Source organism: Lissotriton helveticus, chromosome 1_2, assembly GCF_964261635.1.
Source record: "Lissotriton helveticus chromosome 1_2, aLisHel1.1, whole genome shotgun sequence".
Classification (NCBI taxonomy): domain Eukaryota; kingdom Metazoa; phylum Chordata; class Amphibia; order Caudata; family Salamandridae; genus Lissotriton; species Lissotriton helveticus.
In genome coordinates, this window is record NC_136058.1 from 79,543,935 (window position 1) to 79,564,118 (window position 20,184).

At 46.6% G+C, this 20,184-nt stretch overlaps 1 protein-coding gene across 2 annotated transcripts in view; it reads right to left on the reverse strand.

Annotated features, from left to right (window-relative positions):
- LOC144807767 (interleukin-12 receptor subunit beta-2-like) overlaps positions 1 to 20,184 on the reverse strand; it is a 762,710-nt gene that overhangs the window by 624,365 nt on the left and 118,161 nt on the right. For both annotated transcript variants that reach the window (XM_078673425.1, XM_078673424.1), the window contains exon 3: positions 3,225 to 3,503. In XM_078673425.1, coding sequence (XP_078529551.1) covers positions 3,225 to 3,503 — 279 coding nt within the window. The remainder of the gene's footprint in view (positions 1 to 3,224; positions 3,504 to 20,184) is intronic.

Below are 20,184 nucleotides of genomic sequence, written 5' to 3' on the forward strand. Positions count from 1 at the left end.
TGGTGAGGGAGGGCCTAAGGGAGTTTATAGACCGAGCAAAGACACATTCCCTAGCTGAATGTATAAAACACAAGAGTGTCAGAGGGTCTAGAAAAAGGGGTCTATGTGTGGTTCATTAAACCGACAGAAGTGTCAACTCATCTAGTGAATGTGAAAACACATTGATGGATATCTGTGATTACTAACAGAATACCCATCAGTCACCACTCGGAACCGCCCTTCATCATTTGGGATTCCTGTTCACAACTAGGTACACCACCGGTTTAAATTAAAGGTCAGATGGTTTAACCTTAAGAAAACCTTAGTGGTGGCCCACGTGGTTCTGAGTGTCACAGACTACCCAACAATATAAAATGAAATGAGGGTGACTGATTTGCAGTGCTCGTGCATAGAAATGTGATAAGTGAGTGAGACTTAAAAATGGGTGAGGGAGCATGAAATGAGACTAGCTTTATTCTGTTCTATGCTCGCTCTACCATTGTTAAAAATAGCAGCACAAGTAGATTTAACAAATATCTACCTAGATGTAAGGTAGAAATGTGATAAGTGAGTGAGACTTAAAAATAGGTGAGGGAGCATGAAATGAGACTAGCTTTATTCTGTTCTATGCTCGCTCCACCATTGTTAAAAATAGCAGCACAAGTAGATTTAACAAATATCTACCTAGATGTACCTTACATCTAGGTAGATATTTGTTAAATCTACTTGTGCTGCTATTTTTAACAATGGTAGAGCGAGCATAGAACAGAATAAAGCTAGTCTCATTTCATGCTCCCTCACCCATTTTTAAGTCTCACTCACTTATCACATTTCTACCTTACATCTAGGTAGATATTTGTTAAATCTACTTGTGCTGCTATTTTTAACAATGGTAGAGCGAGCATAGAACAGAATAAAGCTAGTCTCATTTCATGCTCCCTCACCCATTTTTAAGTCTCACTCACTTATCACATTTCTACCTTACATCTAGGTAGATATTTGTTAAATCTACTTGTGCTGCTATTTTTAACAATGGTAGAGCGAGCATAGAACAGAATAAAGCTAGTCTCATTTCATGCTCCCTCACCTATTTTTAAGTCTCACTCACTTATCACATTTCTACCTTACATCTAGGTAGATATTTGTTAAATCTACTTGTGCTGCTATTTTTAACAATGGTAGAGCGAGCATAGAACAGAATAAAGCTAGTCTCATTTCATGCTCCCTCACCCATTTTTAAGTCTCACTCACTTATCACATTTCTATGCACGAGCACTGCAAATCAGTCACCCTCATTTCATTTTATATTGTTGGGTAGTCTGTGACACTCAGAACCACGTGGGCCACCACTAAGGTTTTCTTAAGGTTAAACCATCTGACCTTTAATTTAAACCGGTGGTGTACCTAGTTGTGAACAGGAATCCCAAATGATGAAGGGCGGTTCTGAGTGGTGACTGATGGGTATTCTGTTAGTAATCACAGATATCCATCAATGTGTTTTCACATTCACTAGATGAGTTGACACTTACTTCTGTCGGTTTAATGAACCACACATAGACCCCCTTTTTCTAGACCCTCTGACACTCTTGTGTTTTATAGAGTTTACTACCCTCCACCCTGCCCCTGTCCCTCCCCCAACCCGCCCCACCACCCCGCAGCACTCCCTCCAGGAGCCGCTACTGAAGGACACATTCATTTTTGGTGGGCACAGGAAGATAAAGTTTATTTATTTTAAGGTTTATTTTAAGGTTTATATAGAGCGCGAACTTGACCCGTGAGATTCACACAGTGTCACAGGATGTTGAGCCATCGCCGAGAATCAAGCCTGGTTCCCCAGCTCTGAAGTCAGCATCTCTAGCGATTACGCCACATCCAGTCCCTCTTGTATGGTTTGTTGGTTCTGTGTTAGGCAGCACTAACAGGAGAAATGGGCTGGTCGAAGCTGCATCCTGACAAGAGCCCTGGCACTTCTTTTTATTACAAATTAAACACTGATATTGAAGAGTGGAAAACAAACATGCCAATGTCTTAACTTTGCTCATTGTGCTAACAGCCTTGCCCCCAACTGATATGTTGCTCTATAAATGTTGGTCTGTCTTAAACTGAGGAGAAATCAACAGGAATTCAGTTCTGAAGCACTCAAGCCTATCCACCTGAAACCCTGTTTAACAATTAACACATTGCATCATCTGCATAATTGGGAAATTAGATCTGCCAACTACAACAGTTGTGATCTGGCTAATAATAGTGAACAATAGTGGAGACAAACATGAAACTTGACGAACCCCAAACAGATGAGAAACACTAGAAAATGATTGAGCCATGGAAGCCCTAGACAAGCACTTGCTCCAAAAAGAGTTGGGACATTGGCCTAGATGGAGAAAAATCAAATTAGAAGGTAAGAGTGCTTATACAGTGGTGGCATCGAATAAGAACAACATTATGAATGTTTCATGAATGTATTAACTATAATTTTTATAACATAGGACTGATATTTATCTCACAGCATGTGATACATGAACTATTTAAGATTAAAACATTGGAATGTTGAGCACTCCATTGAAGACAGTGGAGTGTTTAGGGCTTCTAATGGCTGGTAGAAGCCAGGAGCATCAACATTCCAATGTTTGCTCACAACAACAGCTGTGAACAAAGACCTAACAGAGGCCGGAGATTTCAACCCCGTTGGGCTCTGTGAGGCCTTTGCTTTACAAATTAGAACATCCTGCCCTCTATGGCTGTAATATTTTAATAGCCTTAGAGCCCTCCGAGCGGGTTCTACCGACAATTAAAGGCCCACTCTCTTGTTAAAGGCCCTCACCTTAAGCTCAGGTCTTTAAGGGTCGGTAGAGCCCCCTTGGGCGGGATCTAAGGCTATATTAGAACATTGGGATTTTGAGAGTGCCATTGAAGACAATGAAATAGCGCAATGCTAATAATTGCTGGTATAGGATTTCTGCTCCAACATTCCAATATTTGTCTTCTGTTTCTCCATTTTTTAATTTAGAACTTTCTACCCTCAATAGGTAGAATGTCGTAACAGTCTTGTACCCATTCTGCCTCGGACTACACCTGTTGTTAAAGGCCCTCTCTTTCTTGATAGGTCTTCACCTGCAGCAAGGGCGTATAACTGAGGCTCAGGGCCTTTAACAAATGGGTTAGCCCTCAGCAGCGGGCGATACGGGTATATAATGAAAACAGAAGTGTGAAACCATACAGGGCTCCCTACTGAAGGAGATACTTACAGCCAGGTGAGATACTGTTGCCACAAACTAGTCTCTCCATGGGTTCGCCTGCACACTTGATGAAGCAGGTGACCCTGTATTTTTCTCGCACATTTTTGAGCTGAATTTGTACCCGTGACTGGTATTCCTTATCTAACTGCACTTCTGTATCATTCAGATACAAATGTAACGTTCCCCGCTGGCAGGCGTGCGTTGATGTACAAATAATGGAAATATTGGAACCCATGAGGAAGACTGAGGAGGGCTCTATCTTGACATGCCCATCGCACTCAAGAACACCTGCGGAGAGAGAGAACACACATGTAAGATTGCTCCGTGCCAAATACCTACAGCACATTTGGACTTCTGCAGCGATTCCGGGAAAATCCTTTTTTTAGTAATGTAAATATGCAAAGAAACTATACATTGTAGTGAAAATTGTGTTTCAATTGAATGTTCCCTGCCCATCATAGCCTGGTCTCCTTATAATCTGGGCTCAACTGAATCACATACTCCATACTGTTCCCCATTTAGGAACCCATGTCGGATGTTCTACCATTATAAGTCGTTACTTCCTTACAGCAATCAGTAGCTGCTTGCCATGTAGTCATATCTCAAATAAAATTAAATGAACATTGAAATAGTTGGCTACATCCCTTTGCACTTCAGACCTTGTATTTGTTTAAGGGTGGAGGGACATTGAACAGGACTTCTAGTTAATAGATCATATTTTTAAAAAAATGCAAATAATAACGTGTGAGTTTACTGAAAGAGAATACCAAACACTCACTTCCAGGTTGAAGGGAGCAGAGTACAGCCCACGTTTGTGCATACCCCCAGTCCATGTGCACCCTGCAGAGTCCAGGCTTCGGCACTCAGCTACAAATAATAGCTACTTGCACAGGGCAATCACCTATTCTCAGAAGCATCACAGGTACTGGACAGAAATCAAAAGGTAAACACACAGCTGATGTGCAAACCACCACGCCATATTGCTCTGTTGGGTGTCCTGCAACTCTTGAGCGATTCCTGACAACCTCCAGAAAGTGTTGCCATCACAGACTGAGTCACCCTTGTGAGGGATTTCAGAACTCCCTCAGAGGCTAGAGTGCAAAGTGAACTGCAGACAGGAACAAAAAGGGGAGAAGGAAGAAATGTTTTAAACACATTCCGAGGACAACCAGGTCGTTCTTCATAGTCATAGGTGCGGACACCACCATTACTTAGTACCATACACAGGCCCCTGAAAAAAGAATCAGCTAGGTACGGCTGTGCTTGCCAACCAAAAGCAGGATGGTGCAGCAGATGCCGACACAGGGATTGTGCATTGAAGGCACCCACCGTAGGGTCGGCTCCATCTAGCTATGCATCCAGAGGCGGAGAAAGGCATCTGTCAGGGAATATCTCTCATCTCCTCAGGCAAATACGTGCAGCATTGCTTTCTGTCCTAGGCAAAGTGCAGCATTTCCCTACATTTTATGAAAAGGTAAATTCTCTCCTGAACGGCCGCTGAAGGTGTCTGGAGGATGGCGTGTTCTGTTGCTAAGACATCTAACAAACATTTGCAATGCAATCGGTCTCGCATTTGGGAAAGTTAGAGCAATTGGCCCTGTAAATGATAATGTTTTTACTTATGTTTTTGTCTCTGCAATGGAGTAATTATTTAGAAAACAAGAGTTAGAGCTATCGGCGTTGCAAATGTAAATATTTTTTACTTATGTGTTGTGGAGTGGATGTATGTGGTATGCAGTGGAATTATGTGGATAGTAATTATGTGGTATTTAGTATATTGAAATTGTGTGGCGCAGGATTGTGTGTCATGGAGAGTAAGTATGTAGTATTGTATTTTGTGTTGTGGAGTGTTATGTAGTGTAGTTTAAATATGTTGCGTGCTGTTGAATTTTTTAGTGTGATGTAGAATTATGTGGTGTGGGTTGTATGTATTTGGTGTCTTATGTAATTGTGTTGTTGATTTTTATTGTGTGGTTACTTGTTGAATTATGTGGTGAGTTGATTTTGTGGAAATATGTGACACTGATTGAAATTTTGGTCTTTATAATTATGAGGCATTGTATGGAGTGTGTTTATATGGAATGTTACTACGTGGTATAGATTGGTTTCATGTGAGGTGCATTAATGGGAGCGAGAGATGGGCTGGGTGAAGAAAGAGGGTGGGATGGGGTCCATCCTACCTCAAACATTCAGTGGCTCACCCACCTCTCTAGGCAGGGCCTGACTGTGAAACCAAAAGCAGCCCTAGCAGAAATCTCAAACCAGCTACTCTTCATTTTTTTCCTTACGATCTCTTTCTATCCATCAAACCTCTTTCTCTCCTCGCGCTTCTCCTCCTCTGATTCTTTTCTCTTTACCTTCCACATCTTTCTGTCTAGGAGCCTCCCTGTGTCTTCAGCAATTAATCTCAGAAGAAGGTGACAGAGGCACTAGCATCGGCCCTCAGTTTTCAAGACTAGCCTCCAAGGGATCCAAACTACTGGGGAAATGCCCAGTGGAATAAAAGGCCTGTATGGCTCTGCCACTAGGCTGCAGTTATGCTTTATTGTATCATTCAGTGGCAAAGTTCATTTTTTTTTAAAGTGCTCTGCAGTCAGGAGACTCTCAGCCAGACTGTAGGATATATACATTAATCCAACACTCACCAGTGTCCCTAGGCCTACAGGCAGCAGTAAATATGACATAAAGCAAACTATGATACAGTCTGATCTCAACTTGCAATGTCATCAAACTAGAAACACCGTTTCTGTATAAAACCAAAGCTAGCACACGTCCATCAGGCTTTTGCTCAAAAGCATTCAGCTGTGCTGTCAAGTGAATACCATTAGTTGTCTCTCAGCTCAGCAAGGAGAAGTTAACCACAGTCTATCGGGTGCACATGGGCTATCTTCTCACATGGCCTTTTGTTCCTCTCGCTTTGGTGCGTTTAGTCTAAAAACAAAACCTTGACTGGATTAGCTACTCACATCTGACATGGGACCACTTTAAACCTCACTTGCACCACCATATGCCCACCCACGCCACGTCAATCTGCATTTCATGTTTTACTTTACCATGCACCCATGAGGTGCAGGGCAACAGTGGTACCTATGTGCACACCTAACTGGGATCCCAACGACAGTGGATATGGTTCACCTGCATGCAAAGGATAGGTGTGATTATTGGTATGTGTCTGTGGATGCCTGAACGTTTGTGGCTGTGTCCTTGTGTGCCTGTATGTTTACAGGACAGCAAAAAAAGCCACACCTAATGACAAAGTCAGTGCTGGTTAAACTTTGGTGTTGTAGAGCGCTATATGCTGATTTTAAGTTGCCTCCCAGCGCGTAATCAGTGGGTGGAAAACCTTTATATACTTGTTCTTTTGTGGGTAGCAGAGGTTGGAAGGCTTTGGCACAGTTAAAAGGCGCCCTGCGTTTAACAGCTATGCGCACCTGGCACATGCAGCTAAATGCCCCATCTCACTTTCAAGTCGCAACACAGACGGTCACACAGATTCACAAGAAACCCGATGCCCTCAGCTGAACGGAACACAAGGAGCAAAGCTTCCGGTGAGCGGGCATCTGGCTGGATGGCCCTTGAAAGCGGGCACCGCCACTGCGATCAACTAGTGAATGTGCGCACTACGACTGCGTGTTCAACAGCCATACCTCTGTGTAGGCCTGGGAGAAAAACGACAGTATGCTAGCGGAGTGTGCGTAGTTTGCACAACTACGCGCTACGTGAATCACATGTTGGACAGCACAAAAATGCCAGCGTAGCGGGCATTTTATGCTTGCTCGCGGTCCTCAACGTCAAGTTGGCAACCGCGAGTGAGCAAAATCAACAACCTGGTGAGATTTTTTCCTTGTTCGTGATCGGCAACATCAAGTTGCAGATCACAAGCGTGGAAAATAAATCTCCCGGCAAGATTCTCAACGCAGGGAGGTCAGGTTTCTCATTGCGAGTGGTTGCGGATGCGTGATGAGAAACTACAAGTCCACGTTGAGAAAGCTGCAGCTCGAGTACAAATCTACTCGAGCTGCAGAAAACGACCGCTCGCACTGTGCATGATGCCGTTTGCAATGATTGCACAGTGCGGGCAAGCATCCAGCACTGTGCACTCATTGCAAACAGTATTTTCCCTACCGCACTACGCAGTTCGCTTAGCTATGCGTAGCGTGCATAGTGCGAAGTGCACTTCGCGTAGCTACGTGTAGCGCTACTATGCGAACTAAGCCCAGGTTACCTCTGTAGACGTCCTCAGGTAATTCTAGGAGCAGCTGTGCATCAGTTCTATTGGTGTGAAGAAAACTTTCACAAGCTCCCTCACGGGTCTGAAATTTCACTGTAAACAGCGAGGAGCATTCCCTGTAAATTGCTCATCGTCTGGAGCACACAAGGCAATGATCGTTCGTGCTGGTCATTAGCACTGTTTGTTTATGCAGGAGGTTTCTCACCTCGCAAGTAAGTGTACTCTCCCTCCCATGGGTGCAATGTCCAGAGCGTGCTTGGAGCCAGCGAGCTGATCTGCAACTCCTCGGAGCCCACAATTGGGCATATTCTCAAGGATTTATCGCCAAGTTAAAGGCACTCCGCAACATTCTCTACAACCAGCCAGATCAGCGATAAGAACCCAAAATAGGCGATAAGGCGCGTTAGCAGCAGGAAATTAACACCTGCTCTGACCTGGTGTAAAGTCGGATGACAGCCTTCACCAGAAAGGGGAGCCCAGGCCAGAGCCACACCTGAAGAACAACAGATGCCATGGAGCCACTGATAATGCAGCTCGGAGCCCCAACAGGGCCATCACACGCAGGACCCCCCTCCTGGACCCCCACCACCCAAAACCCCCTGGACCACCACAGATGCAGTGCAGACAAAGACAGCAAGCTTCAGAAAACGCACCAACCCCACAGACCCAACACCAGAGAATGTCATTGCCCACTACAGGCTCAAGAGGACAACCATCCTCCGCATCCTGAACATCATGCCCACAGGCTGACGGTACTAACACAGCGGACAACCAATATCCCACCTCAGACAAAGCTGCTGACCGTGCTGCACCTGTTGGCCTCTGGTACCTTCTAACCCAGAACCGCCAGAGTCGAAGGAGTCTCACAGCCAGCCCTATCAAAGTTCACCACAACGGTCTTGGATTACATCATCAGCTTGGTACCCCACTACCTATACCCCCCACACTGCGCAGGAACAGCTGGAGAACAAGCAAGGCGTCTACACCATAGCTGGCTTCCAGCACGTGTTGGGGGCAATCGACTGCACACATGTCCTACTTGTGCCCCCTGGCAACACTGCACACAATAACCACAACAGAAAGCATGTACATACCATCAATGTGCAGGCAATAGCGGACCGCCGGAGAATCTCTACCAGCATTGACGCCAACTGCCCAGGCAGTGTGCATGATTCCTACATCTTCCGACAGTCCATCATCAACTAGCGCTTCCAGGCAGGCACCTACGGAAATGGACTGCTCGATGGCAAGTACCAAATGAACACACCACACACCTCAACTCCACAATCATGCAACTCACAACACTGGGAATGCACACATTACAAACTAACATACTGAATGCCAAACAACATGCCCACCCACCAGACAAGACAGCACAACTTACTGTGGGAACCTGGGCCAGCCATGCACATAAGCCATCAACGGCATGGCACCTCAGTCACACAATAGCAGATTGTGGGAGGAGGTGGGGACCAGGCATGTGCAAAGGAGGCAAGTGACCCATGAATAAGAATGTACACAATGGCAAGTGTGGCGTGGATGTGATGGCCAGACTGAAGTATGCAGACCACACATATATCCATGTTGACATACACCGCTGGTGTTTGGAGTGTAGTGGACAGTGGACGCAATCATGTCACCCCAGCCAATAGGGAAGATCGTGGAAATGTAGCTTATTACATCCCCCGTAAGCGTGAGCGGAGTGGGCTGGCCCAGCGTTCGCCAGGCCAGCGTTGGGGTGTGAATAAATAGCACGTAGCTCTGGGTGTGGTTCTCTTTCAGAATGCCCAACGTCTTTGCCAGGGTGGCGCCTCTCACCCGCCACGAGGCCGATGCCGTCTTCGTGAGCACAGTTGCCTGCGATCCTGTGTGCCTGCTGTACCTCGGGCCTCTGGTCCCCGAACCCGTCCTGCCCGCCTCTGTACACCCAGGCCTCACTGCTCACCTGCCAGCCGCGGTGTGTGTCAAAGAGGGCCCACCACGTGCCAATGCAAACTCTAAGCCCGAGGCCCGCAACCTTGGCAGCCTGCTCAGACCATCACAGCCTCCTCAAGCAAGGTCCGTAGTCCTCCTTTCTTGTTGACATACTCCACCAGCATACACAGCGGACAAGTAGATCACACATTTGGAACTGAGTCTTGATTATACAGATTTCATATTTATGGCTGATTTTATGTCACTATACTCCCTTCGATGTGGTGCCACCAGGGTTGTGTATAGCATTCCAACCACAAGTGTCTGTGGGCCCTCGTGAACCACTGTCCTCGGTCCACACTGCGCTCTCGTACGTCACACATTTGAAACTTGAGTCTTAATTTCATTATGGCAGAGTTCATATCATCGCACGCAAGGAGAGGTGTAAGAGGAAGACGCGTTTCAGTCAGGATGAAAAATGGATCATCATTACGGAGGTGATCGAGCATTAACAACAACTGCCCTGGTGCTCTCAAGCTGATGACATGGGCTTGTTCGCCCCTACTGACTGCACAGGCCTAATTGCAGACTCCATCCCCTTTCAGCTCCTGTGCCACTAAGTCTGTTCCCCGACATGACATGGACACTTTCTGGTTGAACGTTGGTGGTGACAGAGTCTATGGACTGGGGGTTGTCTTCATCATCATGTCAGTGATAATGACTTGGTGGCAAAAACGAGGCAGTAGCATTCCACTCCTCCATTTGCCACTTCCGGACGGCTCCTACGCTCTGCATCTTGCCCTGGAGGACACCTTCCACTGTCCCCCGCAACCCTCCGCCACATTTACCTCGGACATCGATGAGGACCAGCTCAGCTCACGTGGCCCTATCTCACTGCACCGCAAGTCACCGCCCTGTGGCGGTGTGCCTTTGCCAGCCACAGTGCATCCGGGGCCACTAACTCTGTGCAGCTCAAGTCATGGACCCTTTCTAAATGAATGTTGGATGGCCCCTGTGTCAATGGCCTGGGGCTCATCCATGCCATGTGTCTGTGGCCCTGTGTTGTCCACTGCCTCCACTGCGGTGCACCTGGGCTCACACATCAAATCGAGTCCTGACCTGCCCGGACGTCGCATCAACACAGGAAGCACACACCACCACCGCCTGGACCAACTTCAAACAACAGGTGCCAGAGTCGGAGGTGTCTTACTGCCAGACTATCAGAGTTGCTCACACCTGTTGTGGGTGCCATCCTCAGGTTGATACCCTGCTCAGCTCTTCAGGTGCGACTAACTCAGTGCACCACAACTCATGGACCATTCTGGTTGCATATTGGGTGAACACTGTACTTTCTCCGGCTACCACCATGATGCTTCACAGTTGTTTATGTTTTGCTGGTGTTTCCTCTTTAATTGTGTTCACTGTCCAAGTTGTTGCAAGCACCAACGACTCCATGGGGGCTGACTTACACTCACCCCACACACATCCAGCACAGGCGTCATTGTACATGTGACCCTGACAATAAAGGTGTCGAGCGCACGTGCCCGTAGCCAGTTCAACGAACTATCTGAGTGTGTCCGTGTGCTCATGATGTATGCATTAGGGGCCCAGGCCCTACAATATTACCTTGTGCCATGTACATTGGACGCAGCCATGTCACCGCAGGCAGAGGGTGAGACCTTGTACATGCAGCTTTGTAGTCCCCCACTCAATATGTAAGAGGAGTGAACTGGGCCGGTGTACACCAGTCCAGCGTGGGGGTGCGGATGATTATCCTGTGGCTCTTGGTGAGGATTAATACTGGAGATGTGCAAAGGCATGTGTCTCTGTTGCAGTGAGGCCTCCGTTGGGGAGTGTAGGTGGTCCCAGATGGGACTTAAGACACCCACATATGGGATCTAGTTCAGCTTCCATGAGGTCGAAACCCACCTGCACCTGTTCAGCCACCCCCTTCTGGCAGTGTGACATCTGGCCTTGTGATGCAATGTGTGCTTCGGTGGGCTGCTGGGATCTAGCCTTGGTGGTGGGTGCGTCCAGCTGTGTGGTCTGTGCAGGGGGTGGGGAATCCTTGGTGCAGCTGGGCTGCCCTGCTCCTGGAGGTCGATTTCCTAAGATGTCCACGTACTGTTATAGTGCCTCGGTGTTGAAAGTGTGGCGGCCCTCTTCTGCATCACTTTCGAGTTGTCTGGTCAGCTCTGCTGGAGGTGTTATTTGTCCCTCTGCAATGTGAAGGGGAGATGCTCTTTGACATTGTGTTGGCTTGTATGTTGACGCATTGTTCAAGTTTACATACAGACTGCATGACAATGTACATTGTGACTGTTTGGGTGGAGAGGACTATTTGATGCGGGAGAGTGGACATTTGGACTACATGATGTAGGTGAGGTTGTACACATACATTTTTGTCTCACAGTTTCCTGCTATGTCAGATGTTATTGCCCATTTTCTACGCACAAGCAGACCCAGTTGTGTCCTCTGTTCTGTAGTGTAAGTGTTGCACTATGTACCAAATTGTCGTCCATGTGGATGTGCTGTCATTGCTATGTGTGTGTGCTGCATTGTGGAAGGGTCGCCCCTGCCGCTGTTATTTTTCAGCCCCTTATCTCTTGGAGGCAGTGTGCCTTTGACTTTTGTGCTTTTAAGGTGCAATGATGTTGGTGACTTGGGTCATTTGTGCTCTGGGACGGTTTTTGAACTCTTGTGCATTGTCTGCAGATGTATTGTTGACGTCAGTGGTTGTTTGTGCACGTGGATGTGTCAGAGTGTGACCTGCTCCTTTACGGATGTGGTCCACACTCAGCCACCTGAGTGTCGTGGCATGCACAATGTCATGGTGATTGTTCTCCAGCCATGCTGCTTGTCATGTAGTGTCACTTGCATTGTCAGTGTGGCTCACAAATATGCATCTTTGCTGTGTTTGGCACAGGTGCATGTGTGTGTTGTGGAATTGGTGATGTGTGGGGTGGGACCCCTTTGGGCACATGGTGGACGGGGGCCTACTTGATGTTTGTATGTGTGCTGCAGTGTGCCACAGGAATCAAGTACATGACCCAGGGTCATTGTGGGTGTGCGGTGTGCTACACGTCATTGTGCATGTGTGCCATTGTGCCCTTCACTCCTGTCCCCCAGTCCCTGTTCGTTACTCACCCTGTTGATGTTGTGTCAGGTCATGTCAAGCAGTGTCTGGACTCCCAATTTCTTGCACAGTCTCCACCGGGATTACTGTGGCCACCATTTGCTCCACCGCCTCCTGTGGCGCAGGAATCCCACCTCCATTTGTCGTTGCTACCTCCATGTTGGCAGCGGGTTTCTGCGTGGTTTGACTTTTACATCATGCCAGTGCATCTTGGTCTCCTTGACACTCCGACTACATTCACAAACGAATGCCATTTTTCTGTCTGTGTTGCCAATGCCCAGTTGGAGGGGATAGACAGTTGTTGTTGGTGTTCTGTCACCTCTGTGACGACGATTCGGTTGCCATGCAGACTGAACCGTGTCTTCCTCTTCCCTTTGGCCTTCCCCGACCCCGAGGTTTCTTGCTGGTGGTCTGTGGGGCTTGTGGGGCTTGTGGGGTTCGGGTTGACCTGGACACTCGGTCCGGGTGCATCCATTTTGCTACGCAGTTGATTTTTTTTTTGGTATTTTTTTCTTGTTCTGCTTTTATAGTGCATTTTCCAGCATGACATGTGGGAACTGCAGGCCTGTGCTGGTTATCGCTGAACTTTGTATCGCAATTGGCTTCATTGCAACTTTTTTTGCTTTTGTGTTTCGCATTATGCGGCATCGCGTTGATTTTAACGCGATCATTTGACGCGTTATCGAGGAACTATCGCATGGAGCCCAGGGTTGTGAATACAAAGTTAACACGGTGTTATTTTCCCGTGATAGACTGCGATATGCAAAGTTGCGTTAAGCTAATTTGTGAATATCCCCTAAAGTCTTTTACAAACTGTCAACCAATATAGCACATGCGTTATAAGTGGGGTGTCTATCAAGGCCCCAGTGTTGAAAGGGTGGCCATCCCAAGTTGACGACTAGAGTACGTTTGTGTGCCTGTGGCAATTAACAAGCGCTTAAACATGCACCCAAGCCTCTTTTAATGGTTTTGGGTTCTGAGCAAATCTCGTTTGGTGGAGACAGTCGCAGGACAGAGCGCTGAACACCAAACAGTGCTCAGCCGAGGAGGAGGAGAGATGAGCCGACTCAAGGGGGGTGAAGTGGAGCGGGGACGGCAACGGCATGGTGTGTAGTGACGGTGCGGCTTCTGAGTTCAGTCCAGAGCCCCAGAGTGACCTAGTGCACGAGTGAACCTATTGAGAAAACAAGCATTTGCAATGCAATAGGACTCGCATGTACGCGAGACCTATTACATTGCAAATGGGAGGGGGGCGGCACGGACAACAGGAGTGCGGGCTGGGGCGAGAAGGCACGGACAGCGGGAGTGGGGGGAGAGGGTGATAAGGCAGTAGGAGAACCTCATTAAGTAAATAACACGTACTGTGTGGCCATAATAAGGAGGGACTAACAAGCCTACAAACCAATCCCAAGGCAGCATTTACGAAGGACAAAGATACAAGCCAATGAAAAACATGGGCGGGGGAGTGGGCGGGGCTTCCCTCACGTAGTGAACTACCACAGATCATCCACAGAGCAGCGTTTGCGCGCTGGCTCAGAGCTCGATCTAAAAATGGAAGCCCACTGACCAAAGTGTATAGCAGTCAAGGGATTGGGTTTGAGAATGGTCATCTACAACAGCTATCTCGTATTATGAGGTGCTGGGTTGAAGCTTCTTTTACTGTCTTGGTGCCCCCCTCACGTCTGCTACCTGCTACCATATACTTTATGACCTCTATCAGGACAGCTGGACCAGGTTGAAGGCCTATGACCAAGGAAGCAAACAGTCAATGTTAATAGTTGGAACGGACTATGCTCCTGAGAAGTCACATGTACTTTGTCAAAATTATCAAAGCTATTGGCACATGATAATCAATTAGGCAATCATATTGAGTGGCGGGCTCTTGTTGTGCTCATGGCGTCAAACCATGCTCTGAGCACCCTGAGAGCATGCAACTCATAATGATTGCCTCTACTCCCTATCAGAGGAGAATGGGGAATTATTATTTATGATTTTGCACATACGATGAACATAAGTCAGATTACTCATGCAAAATGGAAAGAGAAAGTGAACACCGGAATTAATTAAATTAATTGAAATTGGATTTTATAGAGCACTTGAAACCCAAAGGTATGTAAACTCTATACCGAAGAGTCAGCACCCATTAACAATCACAATGCCAGAAAGAACTAGGATGAAAATAGCCACGTTTTCAAGGATTTTTTTAAACAAGACAAATGTGTTGAGCTTAGAGAGGTGAGAAGGCAAAGTGTTCCATAACCTGGCAGCAGGAATGGAAATAGAAGAGCTGCCCCATCTGATTTTGCAAAACCTGGGGTTTCGTAACTTTCCTACCTGAAGTGGATCTGAGCTTCCTACCTGGCACATAATTGTTAAAGAGAGCAGAAAGAATGTTAGATGCTTTTTGATGATGGGCAAAGAAGACCAAGAAGATAGCCTTCAAGGACATGTGCTTCCTAACAGGAACCCAGTGCAGAACGCAAATGCCTTTTATAACTGATATATTTTTGGGGGTGTTAAGAATGAGGTAAGCAGTCTTGCAGTTTATTTAAAGACGATGTGTTAGTGCTTAGTGCTCAAGTAAAGGGAATTACAGTAGTCAAGTCGGGAGGAGATTAATGCAATGACCATCGAGTGATGCATTTTGGCCGGATTAAATGGAAAGAGTCCTGATAATTTAAAAGCATGTACTTGCAGTACGATGGACCTGTGTCTCAAAATTAAGATTTTTGTCAGCTTTCACAGGGTTGGAAGACTGCCACGTTCCTCTGGCCACCAAGTATTGGTCAGGATAGATTCTTGTGCCTCAGCTACTAAACTGTATATCTGTTGCTGTAGGTAAATATCTAGGGGCAGATTTACAAGGACTGGAGCATCCCTGCAGGTACACGCCAGTAAAGACGCAACACGCAATTCTACCTTTGCGCCACCACGGATGCGTCGCATTTACAATGCGGCGCACCATGGCGCAGGAATAGACAGATGTGTGTCGCATCTGATGACGTAAGGGCGGCGCATTGCAAGTGCGATGCAACTCCAACAATACTCAGGGGCTCCCTATTCCTAACATGCTGTGTCACTCCTTACGTTTGCTTCAAGCAGGCACAGGGTTTTGGCGCAACATGGACGTAAAAGTGACACTGTGAAATCTTGTAGATTTCACTGCGTCACTTTTACGGGGCTTCCTTGCAACGGAACGCCCACCCTGCATTAATTAAACCTGATGCAGGTTTATTGTGGAGCAGGGCTTTACAATGTGACGCATCTCCCTAGATGCGTCACGTTGTAAATAAGTCGCCACGTGGCGCAAGGTTTACGCCGCCGCTGCGTCACAGAAGTGACACAACGGGGGTGTAAATGTGTCGCAAGGGGCTTGTAAATCTGCCCCCTAGTTGCTTGCTGCATTTATTTATTCTTTCTTGAAAGAAAAGCTCTATCCATGATTTTATCACGCTCTGGACACTAGTCCATATGTAATAGGCCTCGTCCTTAGTTTTAAAGGCCACACTGCTTAGGCCAAGACATTTTTAGAGACTCACACATCATTTTCATTCAAACAATAAAACTGCATTAGGTATGGGTCAGAGAACCCAAACCTAATGTGTAACATCTCAATTGTGGGCCAGATTCACAAAGATTTTGCTGGGACTTAATCTTACACTATTGAGTTCCAGAGTTAGGTCAGAAGTACTCCTGGCTTTGTCCTAGAATTGAGTAGTAAGCCAACAGCACTACAAAAGTAAGTCCCACATACTCATAGGAAAATCTTGGTGAAGCAGGGCCGCTGCCTGTGATTTAAATATATTTAATGGTAAAAGAATTTTAGGTGTGCGCTGCCCTTCATTGGAGTATGTATCTTAGATGATATAATATTCTTCCAATATTACTGCCTAGTTTTAATTTTCCAAAGAAGCATACTAGGCATAATTTAGGGACCATACTTTGTAAGGCTTAGGTGTTTGGAATTCGGGTGTGCATCTATATTGCATGGGTGTGCAGAAGGGTTGAGGTCAGCAGGCTGAGTATTAAATTATATTACCCACTGTTGGCTACACTTTTAAATAATGCCCAAGTGAGTAGGCCGCAGCGGCCCATCCGTACGAGATGAGGGCCGCGCCGCCTACCTTTCTCCAGGCAGGAAGAGTGTCTTTCAGGCTGAGCAAAAGTCAGCCTGACTGACACTCTTCTTGTTCAGGACAGGCAGCCTGGAGCTAGACATGCGCTGAATGAACAGGCTTCTGTCTGAACTTAACTTTACCAGGCAGAGGATTTCATAGACCTGTGGGTATGACCTCCTTAGCCTGGCAAAAGTGCCTCAAGGTCCTCCCCCTTGTGAAAAAGGGGAGTGTCACTGATTGCCTCAGACCTGGGTGGTTCACTTTTATGTTTAAATTTGTTTTATTGTTGCTCCAGTATTGTAGCAAAATTCTGTACATTCCGACTCGGCGTCAACATTCGGCCTTGCCGGTTGTGATGCAACATTTTACACAGAGAATGAAGGGGAAAAGTAACAAAACTCCAAAACTCCCAGCCCTCCCTTGCCCGTGTATCCTATTCTCTTAGGCTCCTCTAGTGGTACTAGTTAACTCCTAGGTCTCCACATATGTCTGCTGGGTGGGAGCCTTGTGTTAGCATTAACTAGCAGCCTGCCCCGACATTGTCCGTGGGCAATCAGGCTTGCTGGTATTCCACCCGCCGACATGTAAGCACTGGTCCCGTACTTTTAAGCAGAGTTTTGGGCGCTGGTACTTATTCTTAACTCTGCTTAACCCCAGGCTCACTTCCAATCCCACGTTGTCCGGGGGCAATCAGGCTTGCTGGTATTCCACCCGCCGCCATGCAATTGCACTGGTCCCGTACTTGTAAGCAGAGTTTTGGGCGCTGGTACTTATTCTTGACTCTGCTTAACCCCAAGCTCACTTCCATTCCCACGTTGTCCGGGGGCAATCAGGCTTGCTGGTATTCCACCCACCGACATGTAATTGCACTGGTCCCGTACTTGTAAGCAGAGTTTTGGGCGCTGGTACTTATTCTTAACTCTGCTTAACCCCAGGCTCACTTCCATTCCCACGTTGTCCGGGGGCAATCAGGCTTGCTCCCAGTCGCCGAAACCCAGGTCCCCAACCACCTCCTCAGCCCAAGTTCACCTCCACCTTCAGTGCCCCTAATCATCCGCACACGCCCTGCTCCCTAACACTGTGGCCACGCATCCGACGCTGCAAACGGACAAAGCCAGTATACACGCCCCGCTGCAGCGCTAAAGTTTACCTGTCATCACGCTCCAGTCCGCCTTACTTCACCGCTCCTCCCCGCGGTTCACATACCTCAGGCCGCTCCAGTGTGGCTAAGTTATCCGCCCCTCCCCGTGCTGTTGTCCGCCGCTCCTCCTCGCGCTCCCGTCCTCCGATGATGTTGTCAGCACGTATGTGGTTAGCACACACGGCCGGCGCTACTTCGAAGGGACTACTTTTTTTTATTGTAAATTTTTTAAATAACTTATATATTTTTTTTATATATAGCGTATGTCCATCTACTGGACCTCCCCTTTCCAACGCTGTATTGGGTGTTGCGATTGGTGGTGTACTTTCCGAGATTTCCTAATCAAAAATGGGGGGGGTGGAATGTTGATCCATTCATTTTCCAAACTAGATATATGCTAATCAAAGGAGGAAAGGATCACTTGTCCTGCTCAACCTTAGGTGTACAAGACTCACAAAGGGTGTCCCAGAAAAAATACCCTCATGCACGTGATGGGTATGGTGGTTTCGAAGCGGTATATCTTGGTTCTCCGCTTATATATCACGTGTGTGCATAATCATTAGGTCTGTTTGGTTATGCAGCCTCCACCCGGAGGTTCTTACCCAAAGTTGGTGCAGTAGTGAGCCAGAAATAAAAAATGTTAAAAAAAACCAAAAAACAGAGATTCGCAACTTTATTCTGTCTGGATTTGGGTCTGGTAAACTCTATTTCAGTGCATCTTGGAAACTGGATAATGAGTGACAGTTGCACTTAGAGTCACGAAATGGAAAAATAGAGGGGGGGGGGGGTTTGTTAAAAATTGGTCGACATGTTTCTGCCTCTTTCGCCTGGATTCTAGGACTAACGGGCATTCATCAGGACCGTTAGTGAAAAAACGTGATGGGATATATAAATAAAGTGCTCAAATGGTGAAAGAGAAAGGTTATTGACCTCTGTAGCCCATGCCAAGAGCTCCACCAACTGAAGGGAGCGTGAAAAATAATTGCGCGAGGTAATCTATGTAATTCCCTCGAGCAGCGGCGGTGATTATTTGTGCAGCCACGCATTTACTCCCTAGTACACGAGCTAATGCATGGTGTTTGTTCCGTTCACAATACAAATTCAATAGAATGTCGAGTGCTTCACCAAGAGAGAATACACACTGATAAACTAGACCTACCTTTATCACCACATCACTTGTATGAACTGCGCAGCATGATGAGTGCCCCATGAATTAATAAGCACAATTACTATCGATAGCACCATAAGTATTCACATACGATGTAGTATGAAAACCATCCACTATTGTTTGCCAACACATGCATGCACTTCTATCTAGAAGCATGCTTTAGTCAAATGCACGAGCATGGAAAGCATAAGAGAGAGTTGACATTGCCATAGATGAAAACCGGTCACATAAAGTATTGCCATTTTTTAGTTGTCTTATGTCTATCAATTGATAGAAATGAGGAGCATATACTGCTCAGCGTGTGTCCCCCCACATTGTGTTGCAAACTTGTGTTTACTCGTTACAGGTACCATAAGACCTCCAAAACAAAGGAACAGGTCAATAACCTTTCTCTTTCACCATTTGAGCACTTTATTTATATATCCCATCACGTTTTTTCACTAACGGTCCTGATGAATGCCCGTAAGTCCTAGAATCCAGGCGAAAGAGGCAGAAACATGTCGACCAATTTTTAACAAACCCCCCCCCTCTATTTTTCCATTTCGTGACTCTAAGTGCAACTGTCACTCATTATCCAGTTTCCAAGATGCACTGAAATAGAGTTTACCAGACCCAAATCCAGACAGAATAATGTTGCGAATCTCTGTTTTTTGGGTTTTTTTTAACATTTTTTATTTCTGGCTCACTACTGCACCAACTTTGGGTAAGAACCTCCGGGTGGAGGCTGCATAACCAAACAGACCTAATGATCATGCACACACGTGATATATAAGCGGAGAACCAAGATATACCGCTTCGAAACCACCATACCCATCACGTGCATGAGGGTCTTTTTTCTGGGACACCCTTTGTGAGTCCTGTACACCTAAGGTTGAGCAGGACAAGTGATCCTTTCCTCCTTTGATTAGCATATATCTAGTTTGGAAAATGAATGGATCAGCATTCCACCTCCCCCACTTTTGATTAGGAAGTTATTAGCAGCGCACAGCTGTGGGAGTCTATTCTAAAAATTGGATCACAAGTATCCGAACTTTTTGCCATCAATATTCGATAATGGCTGAGAATTTGGGATTAAGCTATTCCATAGAAGAAATTGACGAAATACTTGCGAGACCAGTGCCATTTGTGAACAGTGACCTCACCTCACTCAAACTCTTTCCAGCTCTACAGAATGGGATGAATTAACGGAATTAAAAAAGGAGCAAGTAAGAACTGCTGTACACGGAATAATCATGACAGAATACCTAAGAGTGAATGCGGC